Source organism: Anolis carolinensis, chromosome 3 (genome assembly GCF_035594765.1).
Source record: "Anolis carolinensis isolate JA03-04 chromosome 3, rAnoCar3.1.pri, whole genome shotgun sequence".
NCBI classification, from domain to species: domain Eukaryota; kingdom Metazoa; phylum Chordata; class Lepidosauria; order Squamata; family Dactyloidae; genus Anolis; species Anolis carolinensis.
Window position 1 is genome coordinate 4,672,180 of NC_085843.1, and position 19,271 is coordinate 4,691,450.

The 19,271-nt window shown below is 44.4% G+C and overlaps 1 protein-coding gene across 2 annotated transcripts in view; it reads left to right on the forward strand.

Annotated features, from left to right (window-relative positions):
• Nucleotides 1-742: 742 nt before the first annotated feature.
• Nucleotides 743-19,271, forward strand: part of clpb (ClpB family mitochondrial disaggregase) — a 106,088-nt gene continuing 87,559 nt past the window's right edge. The window contains exons 1-3 of one of the 2 annotated variants that reach the window (XM_062977057.1): nt 743-1,812; nt 6,926-6,977; nt 16,742-16,828. In XM_062977057.1, coding sequence (XP_062833127.1) covers nt 912-1,812; nt 6,926-6,977; nt 16,742-16,828 — 1,040 coding nt within the window. In that variant the 5' untranslated portion in view covers nt 743-911. The remainder of the gene's footprint in view (nt 1,813-6,925; nt 6,978-16,741; nt 16,829-19,271) is intronic. The other variant, XM_062977056.1, reaches the window with a different exon arrangement.

The window sequence follows — 19,271 nt, forward strand, 5'->3', positions numbered from 1 at the left end:
ACCTAATTTGATGTTTAATAGGTTTTCCTTAATCCCTCCTTATTATCCAAGATATTCACTTATCCAAGCTTCTGCTGGCCCGTTTAGCTTGATAAGTGAGACTCTACTGTATATCAATATATTGCAATATTATTAGTAACATTACATGTAATATATAATATAATTAATATATAATATTATAATAGTATATAATATAATTAATATATATTATAATAATATATATATTATATAAAATCAATATATAATATGTAATATATATACTATTAATATCTTAATTATATATATATAATATATATTATTAATATGTTTATATTGTGTTATTAGTATTATATTGTATTACAATATAGTATTATCAATATTATATGTATATACAATATATTTTTATTATAATATTATATATTATTGTAAATACGAAAATACCATTAAAAATTCCCAGAGGACTCTGGGATAGAAAGTCCAAAACACCTGGAAGAGCAGAGCTTGGGAACCAGTCCTTGGAAAAAATTGGTCCAAAATACCTGCTTTAAAAGGGATTACAGTTAAATAATAATTTAAATTTAATTTAAAGAGTTACATGGAACATTTCCAAACGAAATTCTAAAATTCTCTCTAATTTTGCATCTAAACTTTTTTGCTCCTAATCGGGATTCGAACTCGTAACCTTCGGGGCCGCCGTCTACTCCCTCTTCGTTGTGACGCATGCGCGCCACGCAGCCCCGCCTCGCCGCCCAGGAGGAAAGCCTGCTTTGAACCCATCCAAGACTCCAACTCCCAGGAAGCCTTTCGGCCTCGACGTACGGACGTACGCAGGCTCCCCCTCATAGCGGCACCCTGGATTCCGCCATCTTGGTTTCCCAGGCGACGGGCGGAGGGGCAGCGAGGCCTAGCTGCCGGCGCCGACCACCACCGCCATGCTGGCTTGCCTGATGAGCAGGCCGCTGCCGCCGGGCTTCACGCGGCTGATCGGGGCGACGGCGCGGAGGCGGAGGTGCCCGCCGGTCCTTCGCGGAGCCTCGGCGAGGGAGACGGAGGAATGGACGGACGCTGCTTCGGTGGCTTCGTGGAGAACCGGGCGGGAGGAGGTGCAGTACCCAGACTCGGCCGCTAGGGCCCGCCGCTGTGAGCATGCGTACTCCCTCGCCCTGGAGGAGCCGCAGCAGCAATATCCTTTGGCCGCGAAGGCCAGTCGTTTTGAGCATGCGCAGTCGCTCGCTCAGGAGGAACAGAAGCAGTGTCCTTCTTTGCCCACGAGGGCCCGGCGCTGTGAGCATGCGCACTCGCTGTTCCAGGAGCAGCCACAACAGTATCCTTTAGCCGCCAAGGCCAGTCGTTTTGAGCATGCGCAGTCGCTCACCTTGGAGGAGCTGCAGCAGCCTTTGACAACACAGCAGTGTCCTTCTTTGGCCACAAGGCCCCTCGGAGAGGGCCAGGAGTCGCTCAATCTGGGCTTGCAGGGGCTGCAGCTGGCCAACCGGGCAAGTGGAGTGGCCACTTTGGGCAAGAGGTTGCCCCCAGCCTTGGCCACCGAAGGAGGGTGGCTTCCCAAGCTGCCCTGCTCGGAAGAGGAGTCCACAAAGGCCCACCAGAACCAGAACCACCGGCATCACGGCCGCCACCATCACGCCCACCACCCATGCCTGGCCAAGGAGCCCAGCCGGCTGCGCTTGTGGACCAACCCCGAGCATGCCGGGAGGCACCGCGGACGGGAGAACCGGGGCCGCCGGGCCAGGATGCCCGCCGTCAGTGTCACCGCGGCTGCTGCGGCCGCAGCAGGGCTGGCCCTCTGCTACAGCAAGGGCCACGTCTCCAAAGGTGAAGGAAGAGGGAAAGGTCGCAGTGGAGTACGGGGCAGCCGTCCCTGAGTTACAAACACCATCCAGCCTCTGCTTTTGAAATACAGTAGAGTCTCACTTATCCAAGCTAAACGGGCCGGCAGAACCTTGGATAAGCGATTATCTTGGATAATAAGGAGGGATTAAGGAAAAGCCTATTAAACATCAAATTAGGTTATGATTTTGCAAATTAAGCACCAAAACATCATCCAACCCACAGAGAGCGTGGATGATCTCCTTCTATCAGCTCCTTCTATCTTTTGTCCTTCATGCGGGGACATGAGAGAAGCTTCCCACAAGGATAGTAAAAACATCAAAACATCTGTCCTTTCCTTGGACAACATCTTTGTAGACAGCCAATTCTCACACACTAGAAGCGACTTGCAATTTCTCAAGTTGCTCCTGACATGAAAAAAAAACTTTGTAAAACTATAGCTCACTGAATTCCACACCATTAAGCTTTGGGCGGAGCTGGATCTTCTTGGAAAGACAGCAAGCAAACAAAATAAAAATGAGTAGCTGCACGACTCCCAAAACTCCAATAATCCACCAGTAATACAGAATTCAAACACTCCACCTTCTGGTGGCAAAGTGGGCATTGCATCATACAAATTTTGTATACAGCGGGCATGGGCTGAAATTGGCCTATGCCTGCCCTACAAACGTGGACAAAAAACAAGTTTAGCCACTAGTTTTTCCTTGAGATAACACTGCTCAAGGAACTTGTGTCTCCTCCAGCATAACTCTACAGTTATCTTCTCCTGGAGGTTGACCATACAATTGCCTTGGAGTATGTACAGGTTCTCAGGTTCTCTTTTAATAAGACTCAAATCTGCAAAAGGCAACTCTGCAGATCTAGAGGACTTTGTCTGCCAATGAAAGTTGTGGATGTTGGGAGATACAGCTGATATATCTGAGGAAGCTAAACCAGGTTTGGATTTGCTGGTTTTTAAGGGCATCAGGATTGTTACTGGGCAGAGGCAGGAATAAACAAGCATGGGCCATGTCTCTAATGGAGTTACAAACATCCTACTTGCAAACGACTCCTAATTAAGAACAGAGTGAGACAACAGGAAGTGAGGAGTGGAAGCTCTTTCCTTGGAAGCTTTTAAGCAGACACAGGCATGGGCCAACCTTGGCCCTCCAGGTCAAAACACCTGGTCCCAAATGACTTCCACAATTCTTAACAGCCTTAGTTTTGTAAACAGGTTGCGCACCACTTACCCAGAATTCAAAAATGTATATTTCGTAAACGTTTGCCAATCAACTAGTCCTCTGTGGGGATTTCCAAATTGTGTTTTGGAACTCTTGGTTTTGTATCCAGGTTGGGCATCACAGAATCTTAGAGTTGGAAGAGAATCCAAAGGCCACCCAGTCCAACCCCCTTCTTTCTGCCAGGAAAGAAGCATAAACCTACCATACCTGACTCCTTTGCAATTCCTCTCCCTGTAAATGGCTTCTCCACTTGAAGAGTTCATGGCTTACTTCTCCCATGAAGCTGGAGTGTTGCATTTTGGGAATAGCTCAGAACTTGGGAAATGTAATTTGGGAAGGGGAGCAGCCTTATGCCAAAGAATTCAAAAGGTTCTGCCCTAAACTACATTTCCCAGTATGCATCAGAATGAGTCCACCAATCAGGAGAGGAGAGAGAAAGTTGTAAACAGTCCATTTATATTCTCAAAACTTTAAAAGAAATTCCCTAAAATCATTCCCTATTATTGAAAGCTGGGGGAAATGATCCCCTGTTATCTTGTGTCACCATCCAAGCCCTCCCGACAGATCACCATCCAGTAGGAGAAGAAGACTCCATTACCAGATCCTTTCTGGTGGATTGGTGAACGCAAACTTGGTTTCATGCACCAAATTGCTACATTCTGTGCAGCTTAGGCTATGTGCATAAGGGGGTCTATGAAACACAAACATTAATGTCATTTGAAGTGTATCACATCTCCAAAATATCTTATTATATATTGGCAAATATTCCAGTATCTGGAGGGTGGGCTCCAAAATATTGAACATTTCTGGCCCCTGGATAAGTGATGCTTGACCTCTTTAACTATTAACCATCGGTGGGGATTTTGGTATCCTTGGTTCTCTTATCTTTGTAGCTTGCCGAAGTCTGACTCTTTTTCAGGACAGTGGGTTGTTAGAAGCATTGGAGCAAAGATGGCAACCTCAGTTGTCGGAGAGGGTGTTAGGCATCCGCAAAAGCCACGGGTTTATTCCCATCTCTGCCCAGTAATAGTCCTGACCCCTGTAAAGACCAGCACATCCCAACCTGGCTTAGCTTCCCCACGTATATCAGCTACATCTAACACCCACAGCTTTCATTGGCAGACAAAGTCCTCTACATTTGCAGATTCGATTCTTATTAAAAACTACACAACCAACCCATACTGTTTTGTGAATTCTAGTTGGCTTCTGTAAATTAATGTGGATGTTTGTTTAGATTTTATGTTATTATATAATTTTGTTTGGCTATGTGTAGTTTAATTTATTGATGTTTGCATTTAATGTACTGATGTTAGGCATTAATTTGATGTTAGGTTTTAATATTATTTTATGTTGTTTGTTTTACGGAGGCATTGAATGTTTGCTGTTGTATGTTGGAATCCTCCCCGAGTCGGGAAATAGGGCAGAATACAAATAAAATTTATTATTATTATTATTATTATTATTATTATTGAAACGTAGGATCTCTGAGAACCTGTAGTTATTTGTGGGCAAATCTATGGTCAATCTCCAGCAGAAGATGACTGTAGAGTTATGCTGGAGGAGACACAAGTTCCTCGAGTGGTTATCTCGAGCAAAAAGCTACTGGTAAAGTTGTTTTTTGTCCAAATTTTGCAGGGCTTTTGTACACTTTTGTAGGACTGGCATGGGCCAACTTCGGCCCTCCCTCCCGGTGTGTTGGACTTCAAAGTCCAGTTGAAGTCCAAAACACCTGGAAGGAGGGCTCAACTTGGCCCAGGCCTGCTTGTATACTAAACTTGTATGATGCAATTCTCACTTTGCCACCAGAAGGTGGGGTATTTGAATCATGTATTTCTGAAACGGCCTCTTTTTTTTCTGCCACATCAGGGGTGGATTATTGGAGTTTGGGGAGTCTGCAGCTGCCCATTTCTATTTTGTTTGCTTCGTTTGCTGTCTTTCCAAGAAGGTCCAGCTTTGCCCTGAATCAGTAGATGTATCCGCACTAAAAATTAGAATGAGGGCTGTTTGACATTGAACCCTTAAAGTGGTGTCATACTGCATTCATTCTATGCAACCAGGTCCTTGAAAAGGCATTCATCCCTGCAGGGAGGCTTTCACACTGCTTGCTGGCTTTGATATTTTTAAAATAGAGACTGGATGGCCATCTGTCAGGAGGGATTGGATTGTGTCTTCCTTTAAGGCAGAAGAGGGTTGGAATGGAGGGCTTTTGGACTAAAGAATCCAACTTTATCAAGCATGTTTGTTTTATGTGACCTTATTTATGATTTGCTTTTTTGTTGATTGATTGATTTGTTTATTGTTGTGTTTTATATCGTCTGTTTTGCCTGGGCTTGGCCCCATGTAAGCCACCCCGAGTCCCCTCGGGAAGATGGGGCAGGGTATAAAAATAAAATTATTATTTATTATTATTATTTAATTTTATTCACCTTTTCCACCAACTGGAGATTTAGGGGAATAATAATAATAATAATAATAATAATAATAATAATAATAATAATAATAATTGTTATTATTATTATGAAATCCAGTATATCTATCTTGTTTGCTGTGTCAGACTATGTCGTTGTGCCAATAATAATAATATGGATTGAGGTAGGAAGAAACATTCAAATACAGCAACAGATGGATGCACTAAATTGTTAAAGACATGAATACAGTTACATAATCAGTTAAAGCATAAAAATAAAAACATATCTAATAAAACAATCCATTTAAAAACTCATGATGTTAAAACATCTGATTAGACTGCCAGAAGAGATTGCTCTTTGATTCTCTTTTAAACTCAGAAAGTTTATTCAGCTCTTGAATTGAATTTATTCTGGCCAGCCAGTCCACAGTTTGGGCACAGCTGAGGAAAAAGGCTGCTGGTTGGATGTTGCTTTGACCAGAGAAAACGTACCCAGAAGACATGGGTCTATAGAGCAGGTTAGAAAAAGGAAGAGGCATTGGACTCAGGTCTGGGCCTGGAGCAGGTACAGGCAGTCCCCAAGCGACGAACAAGAACGGTTTTGCAGGTTTGTTTTTAAGTTGAGATTTATATGTAAGTCAGAACAGATACATTTGAAGTGTAACTCCAGCTAGATAGATAGATACTAGATAGATAGATAGATAGATAGATAGATAGATAGATAGATAGATAGAATATATGGCTGGAGTTACGCTTAAAAATGTACCTGTTCTGACACACACACACATACATATGGGTTTCCAGTATATATAATACATATGGGGTTTCCAGAATAAATTTAATTCAATCGCATCAAAGCAATCTCTTCCAGCAGGCCTAATCAGATGGTTTTTACATCATGAGTTTGTGTGTGTATGCATGTATGTGTATATATATAGGGAGAGAGAGATAGAGCAAGAGCGAGAGAGGACATAGGGAAGGCTTGACACTCCTGTGGGCTTTCCTTTGCTGTCTGTGTCCCTGTTCAGAAGATTCCCCCTTACTTTCTGTTCCTGTGAGAATGATATCTTAGAAAAAATTGGCTTGTTGTGGATCTAAGATTCGATAAGGAAGCTTCAGTGGAAACCCCTTTCCCCCCTGATAATAACGCTTTCAGGAGTGGATTTCTCTTCCGTGAGATAGATTTCTCTCACTTCCTTAGATATGTGATATATTTTTTTATATATGTGAGACATTGAATGTTGCCATGTCTTATGTTGTAAACCGCTTTGAGTCCCCCCAGAGGTGAGAAAAACGGTATAGAAATAATATTGTCTCAGCCCCGTTTTTAACTAGGAGTTGTGTGTAAGTCGGATGTTTGTAACTCGGGACAGACTGTACTTATGTTGCCAGTCCAGTCCTTATTTTGGCATTATGGCACATCTTGCCAAGCTTCTTATTCACAGACATCCCTCCCCTTTGTCTTTTCCAGAAGACTCCCTGCTTGAAGCTGCCCGGATCAACAATATCTCAGAGGTAGACAGGTGAGCCTTCATTTTGATGCTCAATTCAAGCCATAGTAGGCCCTGTGAGATCGCTCTTTTTCTCTTTCTTTATTGACTGTATGTACTGGAGCAGATTGGCTCAAGGCTGGGTTCTGACTGAACATCTGACATGTAATAAGACGTCAAAAAAGCAGAGGATGCTCCTGCGCATATACAGAGCACCTCTACCTCTCAAGTGAGCAACTGCTGTTAGATCCCAGAATAATGTGCCTGAGGCATTCATTGGGGCTAAGTTTTTGCCATTCAATAAATTTTGCTTTTGCGGGAGGGACATCATGCAGCACATTTCTCTCTGTTTTTTCAGTGAATATTTATTTATTATTTATTTACAGCATTTATATTCCGCCCTTCTCACCCCGAAGGGGACTCAGGGCGGATCACATTACACATGTAGGCAAACATTCAATGCCTTTAACATAGAACAAAGACAAGACAAACATAGGCTCCGAGCGGGCCTCAAACTCATGACCTCGTCAGAGTGATTCATTGCAGCTGGTTGCAGCTGGCTGCTCTCCAGCCTGCACCACAGCCCGGGTCTTTATGAATATTTATGAATATCTTATAAAGTCTCAAATCAGTTCAGCATAGTTTGTGGCAGCAACAAAAACAAAATTTCTGGAGTAGAACAATTACTTCGAAAGTAAATACCACACAATTAAACAGGAACGAACACTTTCAAACCAGGAACAGAATTTTTTCCAATTTTATTACATGGTGTTCTAGATAATAGTGGAATAAAACAGTGTCTCCTCTTTTGACTGATTTTCAGGCTAGACAGGTTTGGCTCTCTTTTCCAAGTTCTTTGTGTGTTTCATGTCTGTGGTTCACCCATTTGGGTTGTCCTCATGCTTGGAACTTCCAACTCCTTGAATTCTAACTGGGAATTTTGGGAGAAAAGTCTTAAACATCCCAAGGACCAAGGCTGAGAACTGTTGCTTTAGGAAAGCAAAGCAGATTGGCTCTCCCTGCAGTCCTGGGAGCTGCCTTTGCATCTTTCACTGCCTGGCAAATAGGTTTCCTTCCACAGATCCTCTCTTCCATCTGTGCCATGTGGTCCTTGCACCATGTCCAGCCTCCTGGCCGCAAAGCATTTCTTGGTCTACCCTGGGCCTGGCCTCCATCAAGTCTCTTGGCCATCAGAGAGCTGGCCCTTGGCAGTAATTGCTGGAAGCTACATGCTCCTGCCCTCCCCGCAACCGCTTCCTGGTCCTGGCTGGCACAGCTCTGAAACATCTTTCATCTCTGGCTGTTGTTTACAAACCCCTGTAGCCTCTTACGGTAGAGAGAGGATCATTAGAGAGAAAAGATGAACACTTGTTTAACTTGTTCCTTCTTCAAGTACACAGCCCAGACCCATAAGTCTTGGGCACACTGGTACATGAGAATGACAATATCCCTCACCCCCACCCCAAATTGTAAGAGCATTGGGAAATACCCATTTGGGGAAATTGAGAATCTATTGTCCACCAATGGAGTAGAAAACACCACCGGTCTAGTAAGACACATGTGTGCAAGAGGTTTGACACAATAGGATTCGGCCATCCCTCCTGGTCTGGCTCCTCCTCTGCTAAGTAAATGGGATGGATTGTGTTTTATTCCTTCTGAAAGTCAGAATGGAAGTAGTTCTCTGAGTGTTTGTTTATTTACTGTACTTATATCCCGCCCTTCTTACCCCCAAAGGCGGACTCAGTGCGGCTTACAAACTATGGCAATTCAATGCCAGATTCGGACAATAACAATAACAGTAAAACACAATATTATAAAACTTTTAAAATATAAATATCAATTATAAATAATCTTCCAAATGATTAAAAACGTATCATCATGTTAAAAGTCTAGCACCAACTGAGCTGAACATTAAACCCATTGCTTTCGCCGATACAGATTTTGTCATACTTATGGGTCATATTAATCCCAAAGACTTGCTTAAATAGCCAGGTCTTAAGATTTTTCCTGAAGCTTAAGGGCGAGGGGTTGTTCTGATGTCACTGGGGAGGGAGTGCCACATCCGTGGGGACACCACCGAGAGGGCCCTGTCCCTTGTCCCTGCCAACCGTGACTGTGATGGAGGTGGAACCGAGAGTAGGGCCTCCCCAGAAGATCTGAACAATCACACCGGATCACAAACGTAGTGTTGCACTATGATGCTGGAAGAACAGGGTTCATATCCCCCTTGGTCAAGCTCATAGGTAACCTTTTGCAAGTCACAGTCTCTCAGCCTCAGAAAGGCAATGGTAAACATTTTCTGGCCGGAGTTTGCCTAGAAAATGCCATGCTAGGGTCACCATGAGTTGGAAATAACCTGAAGGCACACAGCAACAACCATTTTGTGTGTATCAAGAGGATCATGCTATTTTGATAGTGTTGTCGAAGGCTTTCATGGCCAGGATCACAGGATTGTTATATGTTTTCCGGCCTGTATGGCTATGTTCCAGAAGTATTCTCTCCTGACGTTTTGTCCACATCTATGGCAGGCATCCTCAGAGGATGCCTGCCATAGATGTGGGTGAACCGTCAGGAGAGAATACTTCTGGAACATGGCCATACAGCCCGGAAAACATGCAACAGCCCTATTTTGATAGTGCCTCTCATTTTGTATGGGAAGCCCCATAAGTGAAATCTTTGCTCTATATTTTGCTAAATAAATTCTCAAAGTTTTGCTCGCCTACAAAACCTAGGTTCTTTTCTAGAGCTATGACTCCCATTCCTTTCTGGCAAAAGCTTAGACTAGATGGACTCCAGGGCTTTTTCCAGCCTTACGGTCCTGTGATTCTGAAATTTCCACATAGAGACAAAACGACCCTTGTTTAGGTAGGCTGCTCTCCGGAATCTGGCTCTCTGTGTGGTTTGAGAAACACCCACACACCCCTGTAACCCTTTCTCTCAAGATTTGGAGCAGAAGGGAAAGGATGGCCTTTTGCAAATGTTGCGGGAAGGGCGACAGTTTCCCTCTGGCCGGCTGCTGCTGGTCCAGCTGTTGAACCGCAGCCTGGACCAGATGCATGTTTAACCATCAGCAGAATCTGGGGACAGAATCCTTTGTTGGGGCCCAAAGTTCAAGTTTCCCCGTTTCCTCTTCCTCCACCTCCTGTCATTCGAAGGCCAGGCTTTTGCCTTGAGCGCAAACTCAAACATGCCCTTTGGGGACAGAGGGGGGCCTTGGCTTTTAAGCCGAAGCGACCCGGAGCCGCTCACCCGGAACCCATGGGATCGGAGGCCTGAATAGGAGCCCCATATGTCTCTAGGTGGGGTGGGAGGGGCTCCAGGAGGTGGGGAGGGGGCAGCATGCCTTTGCGGAGGAGGCGCTCGCCTCAACAGGAGATGCCCAAAGACAAGGGCCGGCTTTGCGACCTGTGCCTTCTCTCAAAGTGGGGAGGGATGGCAGCCACTAGTCCCTTTTTCTAAAAATGCCCAAAGTTATTTTAATTTATTTATTTATTTATTATCTTGCCTTTCTTTCCAATATCAGGAGAAAAGGTGCCAACATGTCTCTGCCAGAATCAGGGAATGTGTTTTCCATCCACATCTCCTGTTGTGCTATTATGTAGAACTAGGGCAAAAACATTTGGGGCAAATTACTGGAAACTCTACCTAACCTTAAGGAAAGACTTATTTACGGTCAGAGCTGTTTGATAATTCAGCACACTGAATTAAGCAGAGATTGGATGATGGGCATCTTTTAGAAGTCCTTCTTACACTGCAGAATGGGGTGGGCTATATGGCATTTGGGGTTGATATTATTACTTTTATTGTTATTATTATGTTTATTTATATCCTGGTGGCATAGTGGGTTAAGGCGCTGAGCTGCTGAACTTGTGGACCGAAAGGTTGGTAGTTCAAATTCGGGGAGTGGGATGAACTCCTGCCGTTAGCCCCATCTTTTGCCAACCTAGCAGTTTGAAAACATGCAAATGTGAGTAGATCAATAGGTACTGTAACAGTGCTCCATGCAGTCATGCCGACCACATGACTTTGGAGGTGTCTACGGGCAACGCCAGCTCTTCGACTTTTTTAAAAATAATAATAATAATAATAATAATAATTTACTTTCCAGTTGGGCAATTATTATTGATAATAATAACAATTAGAAGAATATCCCACTTTTATCTCTTGATTAGATGCCAAGCCGCCTGTGCGCACACGTACCTTTTCATGAATGCTCAGCTCTTTGGAAGCCATTGAATGGAGCTCTTCTGGCCTTATTTGGTTAAAATTCAAGCCAACATTCTTAAAAGATTGATCAGGGATTCTTTTTATTTAATTAGCAATAGAATGCCCCCTTGGAAAATACATTTGGTTGTCTAGGAGCTGAACAATGGTCGTCACTTTATCGATTTGTTGTGATTAAATCAGGCTGGGGATATATTAATGATAATCGCAAGTGCCCCAAACATAAAGTTCAGCTGTTTTTCAGAGCTGCTAAGTTGCCTGAGCCCAATGTGCTGATTTTTACAAAATGCCCCTAATTGAAATGTCGATGGGAGTAGTGCTCTTGGATGATGCGGTAGTGGCTCTGCGCGGTTTGTGCCCCCATTCTTGGAAAGAGCCTTAAGCCATGTACCTGTTGTCTCTGTGCAGGCGTCAGAAACCCTCGCATGACGCGTCTTGTCATAGCTTGTAAGGTTATGGTCGCCTCGGACTATGAAGAGCAGCCAAAACTAGAATCCTAGAGATGGAAGAGATCATGACCATCCAGTCTAATCTCCTTCTGCCAGGAAGGAACATGCCATTAAAGCCCTCCTGACAGATGGCCAAAAGATTCCAGAGATGGGGACTCCAGCAGACTCCCAGGCAGTCAAAGAGCTATTACCACCAAAAAGTTCTTCCTAATGTTTAGGTGGAATGCCTTCATTTTCAACCTATTGCTCTATTGCCTCCTAGTCTTTGGAAAACAAGATTTCCTCACTCACTTCGTTGTGGCATCCCTTTCAAATATTTAAACCTGACTCTCAACCTTCTCGTCTCCAAGCTAAATATCCCCAGCTCCCCCAGTTGCTCCTCAGAGGGATTCATAGTTTCCAGACCTTTGGTCATTTTGGTCTCTCACCTCTGGACCCCTTCCATCTTGTCCATAATATCCTCCTTGAAATTGCTTTCCCCAGAACTGGACACAGGGCTCCAGTGATGTCTGACCAAAATACAAGAGGAGAGGGACTATGACTTCCCTCAATCTTGGAACTATATTCCTATTGACGCAGCCTAGAATTGTATTGGCTTTTTGAGCTGCTGTATCAGTCCAGGAGAACCTCTAAAATAGAGCTGGGAAAGTGTGCTCTATTGCTAGTAAACCTGTTGTTTAGGCATGGGCAACTTTGGCCCTCTGGGTGTTTTGGACTTCCAAGTCCCACAATTCCTAACAGCCTACCGGCTAAGTCCAAAACACCCGGAGGGACAAAGTTTGCAGATGCCTACTGGAGACCGTTCTGGTCCATGGCGTTTGAGAGCTTCCAGATGGAGGAAAGCGGTGCCTGGTCACACTTCAGCAGGCGATGTACAATGTCTGTCAAGCCACATCCAGCCTCCATGTGCTGTTTGTGCTGTAAACAGCCCCATCTGCGCTGCCGACATCCGATCGGTCCTTCTGTGAAAAGCCTGGGGCAACCTGTCACTTAACTCCTTTGGAGGATGTTTTTTAACAAACAGGCTAGGTTATCAAAGCAACCTGCAGCAGAGGATAGGTAACGTGTTGTTGAAGGCTTTCATGGCTGGAATCACTGGGTTGTTGTGAATTTTCAGGGCTGTATGGCCATGTTCCAGAATGTTTCTGGAACATACAGCCCTGAAAACTCACTACAACCCAGAATAGGAAAGGTTTGGATCTTTTGGGAGCACAGACTGCTGGCATCTGGCCCTTCCCAATGTGCAAACTGTCATGGCTTGCAAAGGCACTGTGTTGTGTGTGTTAACTAGAAAAAGAAAAGCATAAAGCCAATTGGATTAGCCTGCAAAGACCTGGGGATTGATTTGATACTGTTTCTGTTCTGCTGCTGCAGGACCAGTTTGGACATTTTTTTTCAGTGCTGACTGAGTATTTATTTATTTATTTATTTATTTTATTTACATTATTTATATTCTGCCCTTATCATAGAATCATAGAATAGTAGAGTTGGAAGAGACCTCATGGGCCATCCAGTCCAACCCCCTGCTAAGAAGCAGCAGGGTCCCGAAGGGGACTCAGGGTGGATCACAATGTACACATACAAGGCAAACATTCAATGCCATATGAACATAGAGACAGAGACACAGAGGCAATTTAACCTTCTCCAGCTTCTTGAGGGGATGCTCGATTCTCGCCACAGTGGGAGCAGCTGCTTCATCATCCACTGTGACACCGACTTCCTCATTCCAAACGTTGCTGGACAATTTTTATGGTGTCATAAAAATGCCTTCCCTTCCTCCATGTTCCTTCTGGCTTCTTTCACTAAATATGTCTGGATTTTCCCCTTCCTTGGAATCAGCCATGAATCAGAATGGAAGTGTCAGTCAAGAAAGCAGAAGAAGAGGAGGACTTAGAAGGCTTAACTACATAGGAAGAAACAAGATACGATGTTTCAAGATACATATCATGGAATAATAAAATGAGGAGGTGCTTGCCTTGTGTTTCCCATTTCTGTGAGGCTGTGAAAGCTGAACAATGAAGACATAGGCAGATAATAAGCTCATTTGAAATGTGGGGCTGGAAAAGACTGGTGGATGGCCAAAAAGACCAATAAATGGGCCCCAGAGCAAATCAAGCCTGGACTTTCTCTGGAAACCAAAAGGACTCAACTGGGGCTGTCCTGTTTTGGGCATATTATGGGAAAATCGGAATCTCTAGAAAGGACAATGATGCTTGGAAAGATAGAAGTCAGCAGGAAAAGAGGAAGACTGCATTCCAAGTGGAGAGTCTCTCAAGGAAGCCGTGGATTTCCCGAAGTTCTAACCACAGGAGAACTCAACAATTTGATCGCTAAGTCTCAAAACTAACTTAGCAGCAGTGAGCAGCAACAGTTGACTCCATCAGTGGAGAACCAGAGGGTTGTCATAACTGATGTCGCTAGGCAAGAAGGAGGCAAGAGCTGGCAGTGTAAACCCAAACTCCTGCCTTTGTTGGCATTCTACTCCTCAACTTATTGCACCCTCTGAGTTGTAGACCTCCCAAGAAACCCTGTTCTTAGCCATTCTGCTCAGGTTTTCCAAATACAGGACAGCAAGCGAGATGTTTTGCTGCTGCCCTCCACTTTCCCCAGCATTCTTGTCTTCTCATTTTGTCATCTTGACTTCCTGGAAGAGGTCAGGCTTGACTTGTTCCTATAGTCAGTGACAAGCACAAAGACCAGAACAGTAAACTGGACATGTAAACTTGCAATGTAAACTTGCAATGGCCCTATCGCCTCCTAGAAAAAGGAAGAAAAAGGAGGCGATAGGGCCATTGCAAGGAGAAGATGGGGTGATGGCGACAGGGGACAGGGAAAAGGCAGAACTGCTCAATGCCTTCTTTGCCTCGGTCTTCTCAGAAAAAGAAAGCCATCTTCAACCTCAGCAACACGGAATGGACGAAGGATTGGGGGAAATCCAACCCCAAATAGGGAGACACGTTGTCCAGGAACACCTGGCCTCTCTAAACGAATTCAAGTCCCCAGGGCCAGATCAGCTACACCCAAGAGTACTGAAGGAACTAGCGGAAGTTATTTCAGAACCACTGGCAATTATCTTCGAGAGTTCTTGGAGAACGGGAGAAGTCCCAGCAGATTGGAGGAGGGCGAATGTGGTCCCTATCTTCAAGAAGGGAAAAAAGAACGACCCAAACAATTACCGTCCGGTCAGCCTCACATCAATACCAGGCAAAATTCTGGAAAAGATCATTAAGGAAGTGGTCTGCGAACACTTAGAAACAAATGCGGTCATTGCTAATAGTCAACACGGATTTACCAAAAACAAGTCATGCCAGACTAATCTGATCTCTTTTTCCGATAGAGTTACGAGTTGGGTCGATACAGGGAATGCTGTGGATGTAGCGTACCTGGATTTCAGTAAGGCCTTCGACAAAGTCCCCCACGACCTTCTGGCAAACAAACTGGTAAAATGTGGGCTAGACAAAACTACGGTTAGGTGGATCTGTAATTGGCTAAGCGAACGAACCCAAAGGGTGCTCACCAATGCGTCGTCTTCATCATGGAAAGAAGTGACAAGTGGAGTGCCACAAGCAGGGCTCCGTCCTGGGCCCGGTTCTGTTCAACATCTTTATTAACGACTTAGACGAAGGGTTAGAAGGCACGATCATCAAGTTTGCAGACGACACAAAACTGGGAGGGATAGCTAACACTCCAGAAGACAGGAGCAGAATTCAAAACGATCTTGACAGACTAGAGAGATGGGCCAAAACTAACAAAATGAAGTTCAACAGGGACAAATGCAAGATACTTCACTTCGGCAGAAAAAATGGAAATCAAAGATACAGAATGGGGGACGCCTGGCTTGACAGCAGTGTGTGCGAAAAAGACCTTGGAGTCCTCGTGGACAACAAGTTAAACATGAGCCAACAATGTGATGCGGCTGCTAAAAAAGCCAATGGGATTCTGGCCTGCATCAATAGGGGAATAGTGTCTAGATCCAGGGAAGTTATGCTCCCCCTCTATTCTGCCTTGGTCAGACCACACCTGGAATACTGCGTCCAATTCTGGGCTCCACAGTTGAAGGGAGATGTTGACAAGCTGGAAAGCGTCCAGAGGAGGGCGACTAAAATGATTAAGGGTCTGGAGAACAAGCCCTATGAGGAGCGGCTTAAAGAGCTGGGCATGTTTAGCCTGCAGAAGAGAAGGCTGAGAGGAGATATGATAGCCATGTACAAATACGTGAAGGGAAGTCATAGGGAAGAGGGAGCAAGCTTGTTTTCTGCTGCCCTGCAGACTAGGACACAAGGGAACAAGGGCTTCAAACTACAGGAAAGGAGATTCCACCTGAACATCAGGAAGAACTTCCTCACTGTGAGAAGGGCTGTTCGACAGTGGAACTCTCTCCCCGGGGCCGTGGTGGAGGCTCCTTCCTTTGAGGCTTTTAAGCAGAGGCTGGATGGCCATCTGTCGGGGGTGCTTTGAATGCGATTTCCTGCTTCTTAGCAGGGGGTTGGACTAGATGGCCCATGTGGTCTCTTCCAACTCTACTATTCTATGATTCTATGATTCTATGATTCTATGAAAAGTCCAAAGGAATCGAAACGGATGCTCCCACCTGCTCAACAGACCAGCTTGAATCCATGGCTTTAGAAACTGGTTAATTGGACTTTTGATGTGCTTTCAAGTCACCTGTCAACTTGTGGTGACCCTATAATTTTGCGAGTTTCTTCCTTTAAAATAGAGCCTATAATATGGTGGACGGCACTTAGGGTTCCTTAATAAGCTTAGGTGTCGTTTGGGGAAGGGTCTTCTTTTTGGACTGCCACTCTCAGCATTCCAGGTGCTGTTGGCTGTATTATAGCCTCTAGTTCTGCTGTGACAATCCATAAATACATATTTCTCCACGTTCTGGACATTCTTGCCTACATCATTTGGGGAAAAGGGACCAAGGTGTGCCTTCACATTACCTGTTGACTTATGGCAACCTCATACATTTCATAGGATTTTCTTAGGCAAAGAATAGAGGGATTTTTTTGCCAGCTTCTTCCTCTGAGGTGGATGCAAGTAAATCAGGAAGGAGAGGGAGAAGGAGGATGGAAGACTTACCTTGCTAATGCACATCTGTTTTCTCTCTTTCTTTGGATTCAGGTTGTTGAAGGAAGGCGTCAGCGTCAACTCCCGACACAAGTTGGGCTGGACGGCTCTGATGGTCGCAGCCATAAACCGAAACACGTCGTAAGTTGTTGCTTGCTTTCCTCTAAGGTGGCTATAAGCTTTTTAAACATGTGGTTTTCCCACTTCCAAAGAAGTCCTGCTAACAAATGTAGAGGACTGACTGTAATTATACTAATCAAAATCAAGAATCTGAGATCCCAGAAGTTTTGCTAAAGTGTTATATTTAGCTAGACAGCAATATGGACAGTACAGGCTGTCCCAGATTTCAAACATCTTCCCCTCAGAAGGGAAATCCACTCCTGAAAAAGTGGGGAAAGGGGGTCTCCACTGAAGCTGTAACTCCAATCCTTGTTTACACAAGAAACCAATTTTACCAAAATGCAAAGATCACAGGGACAAAAAGTGAGGGAAAATCTTCTAAACAGGAGCACAGACAGCAAAGGAAACTCCACTGGGGTATTCACCCATCCCTATGCTATCCAAAGAGAGAGAGAGAGAGAGAGATCTTTCTATCTATATATGTATAAATGTAATGTGCGTATTTCCCATGGAATAAACAACATGACTAGAATCACATTGGCTTTTAAGCTGCCGCTTCACACTACTGACTCATGTTCAGCTTTTGGTCTGCTTAGACTCCCGAATCCCTTTCAATTGACTGTTTTCAAGCCAGGTGTTTCAACCAATCATATATCTGTACATTTCATTTGAAATCCATTTTCGTAGTTTTGGCCCAGCTCTCTAATGTGTTATGATCATTTTGAATCTTGATCCCTAATACAGTGATACCTCGACTTAAGAGATTAATTTATTCTGTGACTGAGCTTTTAACTCAAAATGTTCTTATCTCAAAGTGAATTTTCCCACTGAAATGTTATTAATCCGTTCTGGCCCCTCAAATCCCCCCCTCATTTTTTCTTACCTGTTGTTAAATAAGAAAATGTACTTTCTAAATAACATATAATGTATGAATGCACATTCACATAGAACTATAACAAAGGAAAGAAACTTTATAATGGTAGACGCACAAAGCTGTAGCAAGGAAGCACATTTGAGGCAACAAAATGTGTGTTGGCCAGCATAAGAGCAAGGCAAAATCTGCACATTCACATGGAACAATAACAAAGAAAGATAAACTTTTAAATGGTAGAAGCACAAAGTTGTGGCAAGGAAGCACAAAATGAAGAGGCAGAAGCATCATTTTCTTCTTCCTGCCCTCCTCCTTCCAGCCTCTCTCCCTCCTTTGCTCTCTCTTCCTCTCTTTCTTCATGAAGCCAAACAGACCAGGAATAAAAACCACACAAAATCAACTAACTTGAAGTTTTCAAAGCGGACAAGAGCAAAGCGGACAGCAATCTCTCAAAGTGGACAAGAGCACGAGACATGGAAGTTGCTCCCTTGAAGCCCTAAAGCCCTGTGCTCTCGTGCTAGCGCTCCCTCTTAACTCAAAATGCTTCTCATATGTCAAAGCGAAACCCAGGCCAAGCAGTGGCTCTTAACTTAAAATACTCTTTAAGTTGGGATGTTTTTAAGTAGAGGTTACATTGTACCTCTGGGATATTAGCTATCTCTCTTAATTTGGCATCATCTGGCCCCAAAAACTGGAATTTGTTGAAAGTAAATAGATACTCCTGTCTTGCCCCTTTACCTATTATTCTGGGCTGCATTTTCCCACCTTCCTCTTCTGCTCCATCCTCCCCAAGTGGTTTCCTTTTGAAAAAATCTTTTGGGGAAGAGAAGACTGAGGCAAAGAAAGTGCTGAGAAATTCTGCCTTTTCTCTGTCCCCTGTTTTGCTATCACCTGTACGCAGCGGCCCTACCATTTGCTTGTCCTTTCTTTTGCTGCGGACAACACCAAAGAAGCCCTTTTAATTATCTTTAACCTCTTCGGCAAGCCTGAACTCGTTCTGTGCTGTGGACTTAAGAAATGGAGTGGGATAAAAATTAGATCCAGGCATGAACAAATGTTGCTGGAGAGCCGTGACGTCTCTGCGAGATCGGTCCTGCAGAGCAGATTGGCCTTTGTCTTTTGGGGCCCTGAGTTTTTCGGGCCGAAATGCCCTTGCAGGTTCCCAGGACAATGTCCTCCCTCCTTGTAACCTTTAAAGGCAGCTCTTCAATGCGTTCGGTCTACAACTAAATTGAATTAGCCTTTTTATTTAAAGACCCGGCGAAGGCCGGAGAGGGAGAAATCCAATTTTAGGAAACGTGGGACCGCCTGCCGCTCGGGACGGGGCTTTGATGTTACAACCTCTCAGGGGCGCTTTACTTAGTCACAAGTTCATAAGCACCAAAAAAGGGCCTAATGATTTGGGAAAACACCGGATTAAACCCGGTGCACAAAGGCCGCATATCCGCTCTCGGGCGAGGCGATGGGGGATCCGTGTGCCCAGTTCGTGTGTGGCGCAAACTTTGATGTGCGACATGACAAGCCGACCTCAGGAGCTCCTTAAGAGGAGAGGAGGCGGCCCCGGCCCTGTTTGATTAACTTTGATGTGCGATG